Source organism: Ovis canadensis, chromosome 11, assembly GCF_042477335.2.
Source record: "Ovis canadensis isolate MfBH-ARS-UI-01 breed Bighorn chromosome 11, ARS-UI_OviCan_v2, whole genome shotgun sequence".
Classification (NCBI taxonomy): domain Eukaryota; kingdom Metazoa; phylum Chordata; class Mammalia; order Artiodactyla; family Bovidae; genus Ovis; species Ovis canadensis.
The window spans coordinates 42,304,032-42,316,975 of NC_091255.1; the positions used below are offsets into that span (position 1 = coordinate 42,304,032).

At 55.9% G+C, this 12,944-nt stretch overlaps 1 protein-coding gene across 1 annotated transcript; it reads left to right on the forward strand.

The window, feature by feature from the left end:
• Positions 1-4,215: 4,215 nt before the first annotated feature.
• On the forward strand, positions 4,216-12,300 carry ALDH3A1 (aldehyde dehydrogenase 3 family member A1). The gene is made up of 11 exons (XM_069603598.1): positions 4,216-4,322; positions 6,198-6,364; positions 7,946-8,177; positions 8,481-8,566; positions 8,797-9,005; positions 9,566-9,683; positions 10,147-10,288; positions 10,868-11,034; positions 11,445-11,544; positions 11,884-12,014; positions 12,099-12,300. The coding sequence occupies exons 2-11, from the start codon at positions 6,203-6,205 to the stop codon at positions 12,111-12,113; spliced, it is 1,362 nt and encodes a 453-aa protein (XP_069459699.1). The 5' UTR covers positions 4,216-4,322; positions 6,198-6,202; the 3' UTR covers positions 12,114-12,300.
• The last annotated feature ends 644 nt before the right edge of the window (positions 12,301-12,944 follow it).

Sequence of the window (12,944 nt, forward strand, 5' to 3'; positions counted from 1 at the left end):
TGAAATTGACTCTCTGCCTTTGTTCTTCTTTTTCAAGATTGTTCTGTCTATTCTTGGTCCCTTGCGTTTACATAGAAATTTTAAAGTCAGTTTTTTTATTCCTGCAAAAAAAAAAAACCCAAAACTGGGATTTTAACAGGAATTGTATTGACTCTGTAAATCAATTTGGACAGTATTGTCACGTTAATGTTACATTTTCTGATCCATGACATGTGATTTCATTTATTTAGATCTTTAATTTTTTTTTAACAAAGCGTGGCAGTTTTCAGCGTATAACTCTTACACTTCTTTTGTTGAATTTACACTTACTTTCCCCTCTTCAATGCTGCTGTACAGTGAACTGATCCTGCTGGTTGGCATCTTCCCAGCTGTTCCTCCCTGGCACCCTTCCTCTTTCTATCTAGTTACTTGGAACCAGATCCCCAGGTTGGTTGGAACCAGCTGTGTACTGAGAACCAGAGTGTTCAGAAGGAGGGCAGGAGGGCTCCACCACGAGGAGCAGGCTCAGATATGTCCCTTCCCATTGGGGTTGCTTTGGCTGCATATCTCTTCCAGGGAGACGGCTTGGACTGGGTGAGTCAGCCTGGGCTTTGGTGGGTCCAAAGGCTGGTTCCGCCAGCTGTGAGTGATGGGAACTTGGACCAACGTTCTTCGAGCCTCCTTTCCCTCTTTATAAAATGGGGGGAGGGGAGGTGGTGATACCTTCCTGTAGAATTGTCATCAGAGGCCCCATGTGTCCAGTCACAGCACAAAGTGACTGCTGCCTGAGTGGTGGCCGTGATGATCACAGGCAGCTCGAGTCTGTGATGTGTCCCTGGAATAATGCCTCACATCATGCCTGCCGTTACCTAACAATTTCACGTTTGCCTCTAAAGACCTTGTACTCATCCCTTAGAACAGTTTCTCAGGTTTTATGCCCTCAGCCTAGCTTCTTGACCACTTGAAACATGTGAACTGAATTCTGTGCCTCGGACCAATGTAAAATCTCTTTCTTATTCACATCATTACCATCAATCTTCCCAGGAGTTCCAAAATATAGTTACATACATACATTATTATAGTTTACAGAATATAGTTTTGTAAATGCATATATAGATATATATATGTCTGTAACATATAGCAGGTATTAAACAATAAATAATATGATTTCCTTATAGCAACTTCTTAAAAGAATAAACACAGAGATCAAAGGGAACTCTTCCCAGTCACTGGTGAGTCAGTGGTTCTCCACCTTTACCTGGATGCCTCAGAATCCCTTAGAGGCCTCAGAATCACTGGGAGGCCTTTTTTAGTTCAGTCACTCAGTCATGTCTGACTCTTTGCAACCCCATGAACTGCAACCCACCAGGCTTTCCTATCCATCACCAATTCCCGGAGCTTGCCCAAACTCATGTCCATCAAGTCAATGATGCCATCCAACCATCTCATCCTCTGTCCCTTCTCCTCCTGCCTTCAGTCTTTCCCAGCATCAGGGTCTTTTCCAATGAGTCAGTTCTTCACATCAGGTGGCCAAAGGATTGGAGTTTCAGCTTAAGCATTGGTCCTTCCAATGAATATTCAGGACTGATTTCCTTTAGGATTAACTGGTTGGATCTCCTTGTAGTCCCAGGGACTCTCCAAAGTCTTCTCCAACACCACAGTTCAAAAGCATCATTTCTTCAGTGCTCAGCTTTCTTTATGGCCCAATTCTCACATGCATACATGACTACTGGAAAATCCATAGCTTTGACTATATGTACAGACAATTGTTGGCAAAGTAATGTCTCTGCTTTTTAATAGGCTGTCTACGTTGGTCATAGCTTTCCTTCCAAGCAGCAAGTGTCTTTTAATTTCATGGCTGCAGTTACCATCTGCAGTGATTTTGGAGCCCAAGAAAATAATGTCTGTCACTGTTTCCATTGTTTCCCCATCTATTTGCCATGAAGTGATGGGACCAGATGCCATGATCTTCATTTTTTGAATGTTGAGTTTTAAGCCAGCTTTTTCACTCTCCTCTTTTACTTTCATCAATAGGCTCTTCAGTTCCTCTTTGCTTTCTGCCATAAGGTTGGTGTCATCTGCCTATCTGAGGTTATTGATATTTCTCCCAGCAATCTTGATTCCACTTTTGCTTCATCCAGTCCAGCATTTCTCATGATGTACTCTGCATATAAGTTAAATAAGCAGGGTGACAATATACAGCCTTAATGTACTCCTTTCCCAGTTTGGAACCAGTCTGAGTTGTTCCATGTCCAGTTCTAACTGTTGCTTCTTGACCTGTATACAGATTTCTCAGGAGGCAGGTGGTGGTCTGGTATTCTCATCTTTTGAAGAATTTTCCAGTTTGTGGTGATCCTCACAGTCAAAGGCTTTGGTGTAGTCAATAGAGCCAAGTCAGTCAGTCAGTTCAGTTGCTCAGTCATGTCCAACTCTTTGTGACCCCATGGACTGCAGCACACCAGGCTTCTGTCTATTACCAACTCCTGGAGCTTGCTCAGGCTCATGTCCATTGAGTCAGTGATGCTATCCAACCATCCCATCCTCTGTTGTTCCGTTCAATAAAGCAGAAGTAGATGTTTTTCTGGAATTCTCTTGCTTTTTCTATGATCCAACAGATGTTGGAAATTTGGGAGGCCTTGTAGCATCACCAGTGGCTGGGCCTCAGCCGGAGCTTCTGATCTTGTTGAGCAGGGGGGCCTGAGAATCTGCACCCTCGACAGTTTCAATCCCTTTGTTAATAGCACCTTATTAATAACTGCGATGACACATGACTTTGTTCCTGCCTCTCTGTGCCTGCTTTTGCTGTTCCAAGCCTCCCTGCTGTTCCTTCCCTAAATACCCCCCATTCAGTTCAGACTCTGTTTCCCCACTCACCCATTGTGGGACCTTCATCAGAAGCCCTGCAGCATCTTATGCATCTTGCAGCCATTGCTGCTGCTGCTAAGTTGCTTCAGTTGTGTCCAACCCTGTGCGTCCCCATAGACAGCAGCCCACCAGGCTCCTCTGTCCCTGGGATCCTCCAGGCAAGAATACGGAGTGAGTTGCCATTTCCTTCTCCAATGCATGAAAATGAAAAGTGAAAGTGAAGTTGCTCAGTCATATCTGACTCTTAGCGACCGAGGACTGTAGCCTACCAGGCTCCTCTGTCCATGGGATTCTCCAGGCGAGAATACTGCAGTGGGGTGCCATTTCCTTCTCCACTTGCAGCCACTACAGGTTTCATATTACTTTGAAACGCTCTCTGTTCACTTCATCACATCACTCACTTATTGAGCATTTACTCTGTGCCAGACAGTGTTCTAGATGCTATGGACTCAGCAGTGAACAAAGCAAATTCTAGGTGGTGGCCAACAGATGGCAAACAGAGTAAGTAGACAAATGGCCTGTCAGAGGCTGATATACCTTCTGGAAAAGAACAGCATGGAGGAAGAGGAGGAAGCGCGGTGACGAGGGTTGGTGGGCGGCGATACAGGGAGGGGCATTCCAGGTGGAGGGAGGGGGCAGGACGATCAATCCAGGAGGGAGGTTGGGACCCCCAGACATGGCGAGGCTGGTGGGTGAAGGTGGCAGGCAGTGCCTGTGGGAGGCCCAGAGCCTGAGGTGTGTGTAGGGGAGGTGTGGGCAGTGTTCAGATGCATTTTCCACACCTGCCTCCACCCCACCCCCAACCCCACCCCTGAGCAGACACCCAGCAAACACCTGTAATTAGGGAAAGGGGCTTCCCGAGCTCTCCCTGCCCAAGCATCTCTGGCCCCCAGGTGACCATGTTTGGGAGATTCCTGGCCGCTGGTACCGGTTTGTGATCCTCTTCTCTGCTGTTTAACAGGGCAGACCCACATACAGTGGGGCCCACTATAGACAGTCCCGGCCTGTGGCTCCCCAGGCTTGGCAATCTCGCCTCCATGGGGCATCTTCAGGGAGCTGCGTGCACAATCACCATGACTGTACCCTGCCCCCCGCCCCCTGCCCTTATGTAACCAGGGCGGTGGGGAGAATGGCAGCTGGCACCTGCACTTGGGAAATCTGGAAGCTGTCAGGTCAGTCTAAATCAATCCGCAGCCCCTGGGCAAACACAGAGGCTCCTTTGGAAGGCTGGACCAGGCCCCACCCAAGCCTTGCGGACACATTCTTGCATTTCTGAACCGGACAAAATCAGACAGCCCAGTCCTAATCCCCCAAACTGGGAGCAGATTACAATGCCCCATGTTTGAAAGCTGTTTTGTTCTGTTACGCAAACTTCCTGGGGAGGGACTCCCAGGACCAGGAGAAGGGTCCTTAAATGCATCACCTCTAAGCTGACACCCATTCCTGGAGCTCCATCCCTGGGAGAGCCTGTGTCGAAGGTAACCCTCTTCCCCTTCTCTTCTTCTGGAGACTTCTAGCTGCAGCCTAGCGGGGAGTGGTCCACCCCTGCAGCTGGTCCTCCCACCCCCAGGAGCATCTTCTGAGTATCTAAGCTGTGTGCTGAAGGTCCGAAGCTCATGTCTGGCGGCTCCAGGGAGGTGGGGCCCCCTGGGGCCCTCGGAGCAGGGGGACCTGGGGACACTGGGTGAGGAGGCTTGATTCAGTCACCCGGAGGCAGAAGAGTCCCTTAGAGAGAGCATTTAATGTCTCTCAGCTTCACTTTCCTCGTCAGTAATGTGGACTATAGCAGCTCCTTCTTCGTGGGCACTCCTTCATAGTGAGGATATCTGTGAGGATATCTGTGAGGCTCAAAGGGGATGCTGACCCCTGCGGACACGGTGGCGCAGGTGAAGCCATGGTATATATATACCATGTATAATAATACATGCACATATACCATACATATTGTGTATATGTGGTGCAGTGCTAAGTCGCTTTAGTCATGTCCGACTCTTTGTGACCCTATGGACTGTAGCCCACCAGGCTCCTCTGTCCCTGGGATTTTCCAGGCAAGAAGACTGGAGTGGGTTGCCATGTCCTTCTCCAGGGATCTTTCCTACTTAGGGATCGAACCTGCATCTCTTATATCTCCTGCATTGGCAGGTGGGTTCTTTACCACGAGGTCCACCTGGGAAGCCCCATATAATGTCTTTTTTTTTTTTTAAGTGGAAATAGCCTTGCTGTGTTTTTTCTGCTGTCAGAGATCACATTGTGTCTGAAAGTGGGTGGATACCTCTGGGAGGATTACAGGAACTACTGGGGGAGAGGAAGGAGGGACACTTAACTTTTCTCTGTGTCCTTTCTGTATCTTTTACATTTCCTACCATGAGCATGTATTACCTATTCAAAAAGAGAACAAACGTGCAGGATCTTAGGTCCTCAACCAGAGATCAAAACTGCATCCCCTGCAGTCCTGCAGTGGAAGCTCGGCGCCCTAACCATTGGACAGCCAGAGAATTCCCCCCAAATTAACAAACGTTTTTTGAAAATGCAAATTTGCTGCAGAAAATGAAGCCCTTCAGAAAAATGCAAGCAAAGATAACCTCTAATCCACCACCCCCTACCTCCCACCCCACCACCAGAAGATTGCCATGCCAGGGCCTGCCCCACCGGCTCTTGCAAGTGCACACATGCCTGGCTCTCTGATGTCTGTAGCCTGTTCCGTTTCTTACTCCTCGTGCCCCCGACAAGGTCAACAGTTTCAAGACCCAGCCAGCCTGGGTCTGTCTGGGGAGAAGCCACCAGTGCTTTTGAGAATGAGGCTCAGTCCGAAAGGTGGGGCATGTGTCCTGATGCTGGGTTTCCTTTACTCAGTGTGGGTGTGGAGTCACCACCTGGGTCCTTTAATCTGATCTGGAGACTGGGCTGGTCGGGTGTGCCTGGAGAGCACTTGGAGGGTTTGCCTGGGAGTGTCAAAAGCTCTGCACATATATAGAGGTGGGCGTGGGGCTTGAGAGATGCCAAAAAGGGCCTGCCCCCAGCACACTGCCAAGACCCCACGGTGAGCAAGTGTAGACAATCTTAGGACTCCAGGTCACCGCTGCCGGGTCCCCAGTGTGAGGGTCCGTCATCTGCTGGTGGGCAGGGGTAGCCTGCCAACCAGGACAGTCCAGACTGCGGGGTTAGGGAGCTGAAAAGGCAAAAGGATGCACTTCCCAGTGACCCCAGGGAGATCATCCTATAAAATCAGCAGCAAGCATGGGTGTTGCCCTAGGGATCCTAGGTCTCCTTTCCCTGCGCGCGAGGCGCCCCAGGTCCATGCGCCCGGCGGAAGGGCGCTCTCCTCCACGCTGCAAGGAGCTCTCCATTCCCAGGTACCATGAGCGCAATCAGCGAGGTGGTGCAGCGGGCCAGAGCCGCCTTCAACTCGGGTCGGACGCGCCCGCTCCAGTTTCGAGTCCAGCAGCTGGAGGGGCTGCGGCGCCTGATCCGCGAGCGAGAGAAGGACCTCGTGGGCGCGCTGGCTGCGGACCTCCACAAGGTGCGCCGGCCGGACCACCGGAGTCGCGGACTGCTTGCGCCCAGGAAGTCCGCTGCGCGCGGGGGCGGGGGCAGAGTGCTCCACCCCTTAACAGAGAAGCCTCTTAGTCCCCCAAACACTCTGCGCGCCTCTGGGATGGGGCGCGCCCTCCTTTGCCTGCGCGAGGCGCTCCAGGTCCATGCGCCCTGCACAGGGCCAGAGGCTCTTTTCCACCGTCTGTTACCCGGCTCCTGGCTTTTCACTCCCTTCTCCACCCAGCCCAGCGCTCGAGGCCACCACTTTAACCATCTCCTGCTAACACGACACCCCTTCTGGCCTCTCTTTCCTCCATCCCTCAGCCCACGCGGAGCCCCAGGTTCTCCACACCAAGAAACAGCCCAGTCTGGCCCCTCTGCTGGGGTCTGCCCTCCCTCCCCATCCTTTCCTCTTTCTGAGCAAAACCAGACCCTCCAGATTCTCAGCCCCTTCCCCTCACTGCCCCCAAGTCACTTGGAGCTGCTTCCGCTCTCCCGTCTTGCCTCGGAGGGGAGCAGAGAGGCTGTAGTCTACAAGCCTCTGCTTCCTGGCCCTTTGCTACTGTATTATTTTTTAATCTCTCAAGATTTCTAACCTTAAGACAAAAACCAAAGGCAAGAAAATCCAAGGGGTTGACCTCACAACTTCCATCTTGCTCTGCAAAGTCGCAGTTCTAGAGAGAGCTGTTTATTACACCTTCTGCACTCCCTCTCTCCCCACCCTGCACACTGGCTTCCTCCCCACCCCACGCCCTGCCATGGGCTGCCCAGTCCCTCCTCCCCTGGCTTGAGGGTCTCCTGGATTTCCTCCTGACTCTCTTTGGTTGCATCTTTCTTACAGCCACTTTCTCAAGGTGGTCTTCTTAGGGCTCTGTCCTGGGTTCAAGTCTTGTTTTCATCTATAAGCCTTCCTGGACATCCTTCAGCTCTGTTCTCCTGGACTCACTTGTTTAGTTGCTAAGTCATGTTAGACTCTTTGGGATGCACATGCGCTGTAGTCCTCTAGACTCCCCTTCCATGAGATTTCCCAGGCAAGCATAGCAGAGTGGATTGCCATTTCCTTCTCCAGGGGATCTTCCCAACCCAGGGATAGAGCCCATGTCTCCTGCATTGGCAGGCGGAATCTTTACCATTGAGCCACCAGGGAAGCACTCCCTGACTCACTAGGGACCCTCAAATCAGGTCTGAGGTCCCCTTGGGCACCTTGAACTCAACATGTCCAACCTGCCTGAGCCCCCAGCACTTGAAGAAAGGGGTCCTTGCAGCTCACCACCCAAAGGTTAATCCTCAGTCCCACCCCCTGTGCCTTCTTGGTGGGTGCTCTGGGCTGGGGATTCTGCAATGAATGGCTCCCTTGCAGCTGAATAAGTCAAGTTCTAAATGGGCCCACCTGGAGGATAAGGTCCTGTCTTGCTCCCATTTTGCAGATCTGGAGACTGAGGGTAGGAAGCTCACTCGGGGTCACAGAGCTGGGAAGCAGGACCACCAGGGGCCCTGGGGCCTCTGCTCAGAGCCCCCACTGCACGGCCCTCACCCTGGGGTGAGCCTCACTGAGCCCTCTCTCTAGAACGAATGGACTGCCTACTACGAGGAGATTGTGTATGTCCTGGAGGAGATCGACTACATGATCAGGAAACTCCCTGAGTGGGCTGCTGACGAGCCTGTGGAGAAGACCCCCCACACCCAGCAGGATGAGGCCTACATCCACTCGGAGCCCCTGGGTGTGGTCCTCATCATCGGCACCTGGAACTACCCCTTCAACCTGACCATCCAGCCCATGGTGGGCGCCATCGCTGCAGGTACTGTGGGCCCCACTCCAGGTCGGGGAGCCAGGAGGGGTGCCCATCCTCCCCTGCAGAGGAAGGGGTCTGGGGTGCTGAGGACTGGGCAAAGATGGGGCCTGCGGTCAAGGAGAGGTTTGATGGAGCTAGTTCTCTCGGGAGGCTGCAAGGACCAGAGTATTCAGCCAGGCCTCTGAGTGCCCAAGGCCCAGCCAGGTTCGGTTGTCCATGCAGCCCCGCCTCCTGCCATGTGTCCTGGGTCCCTTGGAGGACAGAGTGAGGGGTGGCCCTGGTGCAGTCCCAACTCTCTGTGCTCTGCAGGGAATGCAGTGGTGCTGAAACCATCAGAGCTGAGCGAGAACACGGCGAGCCTGCTGGCCGCCATCCTCCCCCAATACCTGGACCAGGTAACGGGCTCCCCCAGCACACTGAGAACTGAGGCCCAGCCAGGTCTTTGGGGTGGGGAAATAGTGAATTCTTGCAGCCATGGGCCGAGCCACGGGTGGGGCGAGGACAGCTCAGTGAGGAGAATGGACCCCCGAGCCAGGAGAGGGCGTCTGCTCAGTGGTGGCTGCCCGGGCGGGTGGGGAGGGGGCTGTGGCCATGTCTGAGCCTCGCCTCTGTCCTCGCTCGGCAGGATCTATACCCTGTGATCAACGGGGGTGTTGCTGAGACCACGGAGGTGCTCAAGGAGAGATTCGACCACATCCTATACACCGGGAGCACCGGGGTGGGCAGGGTCGTCATGATGGCTGCGGCCAAGCACCTGACCCCCGTCACACTGGAGCTGGGGGGCAAGAACCCCTGCTATGTGGACAAGGACTGCGACCTGGACATTGCCTGCAGGTGAGAGGCTGCCCCCAACCTAGGCACACAGCAGGGCACCCCAAGTGACACCGACGTGGCCCTGTCCTTGGGCACCTGTGGTCCTGGCAGGAGCTGGGGTGGGGGCACCATGTTCGCAGAGAGAGTTCGGGAAGGACTTCCTGCAGGGGTGGGGGCATCGAGCCAGAGCCCTACACCCCTTCACACACTGCATGCCTTGCCTCTGGGGTGTGGGGACACCTAGCCGTGCAGGTGACACCTGGCCATGCAGGGCTCAAGGCTGTTGAAAGAGGGGTACAAAGGCCACCTACCCCAGACCCCCTGCCCCAGACATCCTCCTGCCAGTCAGTGATGAGGTCACTGCAGGCCCAGGGATCACGTCCAGGGTCATGAGTGTGCTCTGGCAGGAATCTGGAAGCCAGCAGGGCACCGAGGCATGCCTCCCCATCCCCATGGACAGTTCACAGCTCAGCCCCTTACAGCCTGACTCTGGGCTAACCAGGCCAGAGGCTTGTTCCCAGGGAGCCCCCTCCCACCTCCCCATGGCTGGCAGAACGCCCTATAACCTGGGGTTCTCACAGACGCATCGCCTGGGGAAAGTTCATGAACAGTGGCCAGACCTGCGCGGCCCCCGACTACATCCTGTGTGACCCCTCTATCCAGAGCCAAATCGTGGAGAAGCTCAAAAAGTCCCTGAAAGTGAGTGCTGGCGCCGGGGGTGGGTGACGGGCTGCTAGGCAGTGAGATGGGTGTGGACTAAAGAAAAGACTGAATTTTTTTTCTGATCATGAAAGTAATCCACACTCACTGTAATTTGGAAAAGATTAAAAAGCACAGAGAAGGAAAAGAGCTCTACCTGGAATCCCGCCCTCTAGAGGCAGCCGCTGCTCATGTGGCATGTCCCCTCCATCCTCTGTGCTGTGGACGCATGTTCGAGCCCAGTGTGATGTCCAGATGCCGTGCATGTACTTCTTTCAAACAACAGCACTTCATGCCCTGGGGAAGGCGGTGGGCAGCAGGGGTGTGGCAGCCCTGTAGTTTTTAGTGGCACCATTCCGCCAGGCAGTGCCCACATACTCCCAATTTGGAGTTGCTGTGGCCTTGCAGCCTGTGGCCACGACGAGGGTCCAGTCCTCACCTGGAGCCTGCCACCTCCTCACAGGAATTCTACGGGGAGGACGCCAAGAAGTCCAGGGACTACGGGAGAATCATCAACTCCCAGCACTTCCAGAGGGTGATGGGCCTGCTGGAGGGCCAGAAGGTCGCCTATGGAGGCACCGGAGATGCGGCCACCCGCTACATCGGTGCGTGTGCCAGCCCTCCAGAAGGGCTGGTGGAAATGGGCACAGACCCTCGAGGGGCAGGCGAAGCCCTGTGGTGCATATAATATAGCCCCTTTCACCCATGGCCCGGGTTGACTCCAGGCCTCCCCATGGGCAGGAGCTGGGCGCCACCTGGGAAGCCCCTCCTCAGACCATACCCCCCCACCCCCAAAGCCTAAAGGAGCCCCACCTCCGCTCCATGCCAGTAGCTTCAGCAGAGGGTGCTAGCGGCAGAGGCCATGGGAGCCCCAGGTGTGCCAAGTGGGAGGGGCCTCCTGCCTGGGCCCGGGGGGTCAGCAGATGGGGGCCCACTTGGCCCCCAGTTTGCCGGGAGGCAGAGGAGCTCCAGCAGGGCTCGTGCAGCCTGAAGTGGGGTCCCCAGGGCCCCCCATACTGGTTATGCCATTGTCCTCCCCATGACCCTCCAGGGTGGAGCCCAGCTGGAGGGCTTCCTCCTGCCCCTCGTGGAGCCCGGGGACCTCGTCTGTAAAGGGCTGGGAGAGAAGGCCACGTGCCTGGGCAGGTCTGGGCGCCAGCTGACGCTGGCCTCTCCCTGCCTAGCCCCCACCATCCTTACGGACGTGGACCCCCAGTCCCCGGTGATGCAGGAGGAGGTCTTCGGGCCTGTCCTGCCCATCGTGTGCGTGCGCAGCCTGGAGGAGGCCATCCAGCTCATCACCCAGCGCGAGAAGCCCCTGGCACTCTATGTCTTCTCACCGAATGACAAGGTGGGCCAGGCGCCCTCCCCAGGGTCCTGGGAACCCAGCTCAGCACCCCTGCAAATGCAGACTCAAGGAACAGATTCCAGCCCCATACTCCCTGCCGTGCGATGTTGGGCAAGTCCCCTAACCTTCCTGAGTCCCTTTCCCCTCGTCTCTGAAGTCCGGACAGAGCACTGACTGAGATGTTGACCCACTTGGTGCTATTCTTGGTGTTGTGGGAACTACTGCTCTTCCCATCTTGGCACAAATCCCCATGGGGAGAGTGGGGGACCCAGCCTGGGACTCTAGAGGCGGGGGGAGCGGCCCCAGGCTGGGCTCAGCCTCCACTAGCTCGCATCCTTGCAGCTCCTGGACTCGCACAGGTGGGGAGGGCTGGGGGGTCCTGGGTGGAGACTGAGGCCAGGGGGCTATTGCAGGTGATTAAGAAGATGATTGCGGAGACCTCCAGCGGCGGGGTGACAGCCAATGATGTCGTTGTCCACATCACCGTGCACTCGCTGCCCTACGGGGGTGTGGGTGAGTCTGGGGGCTGAGCTTGCCACCTGCTGCCCCACCCCGGGTGTCCTCCATCCCTGGGCTGAGTCTCAGATTCCCCCAGCTCCTCCTTTGCCGGTGCACCCAAAAGCCACATTGAACCTGGAGACTCTCACCTGGACCCTGAGAGAGGCCACAGAGTCACTTAGTGGCCGGTCAGGGTGAGACTCTTCAGGCCCAGGGCTGCGGGCACCGCAGCGGACACCCCAGGTCAGGGATTGGCCCAGGCGGTATAGGGGATCAGCCCAGGCGGGCGGATGGGAGAAGGGGCACAGGAGGGGCATCAGAGTCTTGGGCCACACTGAACCAGCGCCCCTGCAGGGGACAGCGGCATGGGGTCCTACCACGGCAGGAAGAGCTTCGAGACCTTCTCGCACCGCCGCTCCTGCCTGGTGAGGCCTCTGCTGAACGAAGAGACCCTCAGAGCCAGATACCCGCCAAGCCCGGCCAAGGTGAGAGGTGGGAGGTGGGGATGGGGTGGGGTGGGGGAGCCACCGGCCAGATAAGGGCCTCACTGCCCTTCGTGTCCCCCACAGATGCCCCGTCACTGAAGCGGTGCCCTGGCCTCACTGTGCTGCGCCCTCGGAGTGCTCCCCTGGCGCCCCCACTCCTCGCCCCCCCGCCTGGCTCTCAGTGCTCGGAGTGCTCCCCTGGTGCCCCCCTGCTCGAGTGCACCCTTCCCACCCAGCCCTGCCCCCGCGCTACACTAAGCATAGAGCAATAAAGCTTCAGACCAGCCCCGGACTGTGTGTCTGCACCCCGCCCCTGCCCCCTCCAGTCCCATCCCACCTCCACCCCCCATCCCCCACCTCCCGGCCCCCACCCTGTCCAGCCCCACCCCACTGTCAGCTGAGGAGCAGCAAAATTCTCCTCAGAGCTTCCCTTTAGCCCCAGGGCCCTGCAACTTGGGGATGTCCGCTCCATTTCAGGGAGAGGGGGGCCAAGGAGGCGGGGGCAGGGGGTCCCTGGGTGAGACCTGTGGTGGATGGCCCACAAGACCCCCTGGGTGACTCCAGTGTGCTGCCTCTGGGGTGGGAGGATGGGGAGCTGGGGCAGCACTGGGACCCCGCACAGCAGCTTCTGGGCCAGGGTCTGGCCTGAGGGGCCTGAGGACCCGGGTCAGGGTCCAGTGAAGACCAAGGGAAGCAGGGCATCGATCAGTCCGGTGGGTGAGGGGAGACTGGCCGACCCTGGCACTGGCTGTCACCTCGTCCGCTCCAGGAGGGCAGGGGAGAGGACGAGGTCACTGGATGTTCTGTGTGTGCCTGTTACTTATTTTGCAAATATCCAAATAATTGACTGAAAACGAAAGCAAAGTCTTCCCCAGACCATTTCCCTGAGTCAGTGCCCCGTCCCCACCCTCCTCCCCTCCACCCCCACCG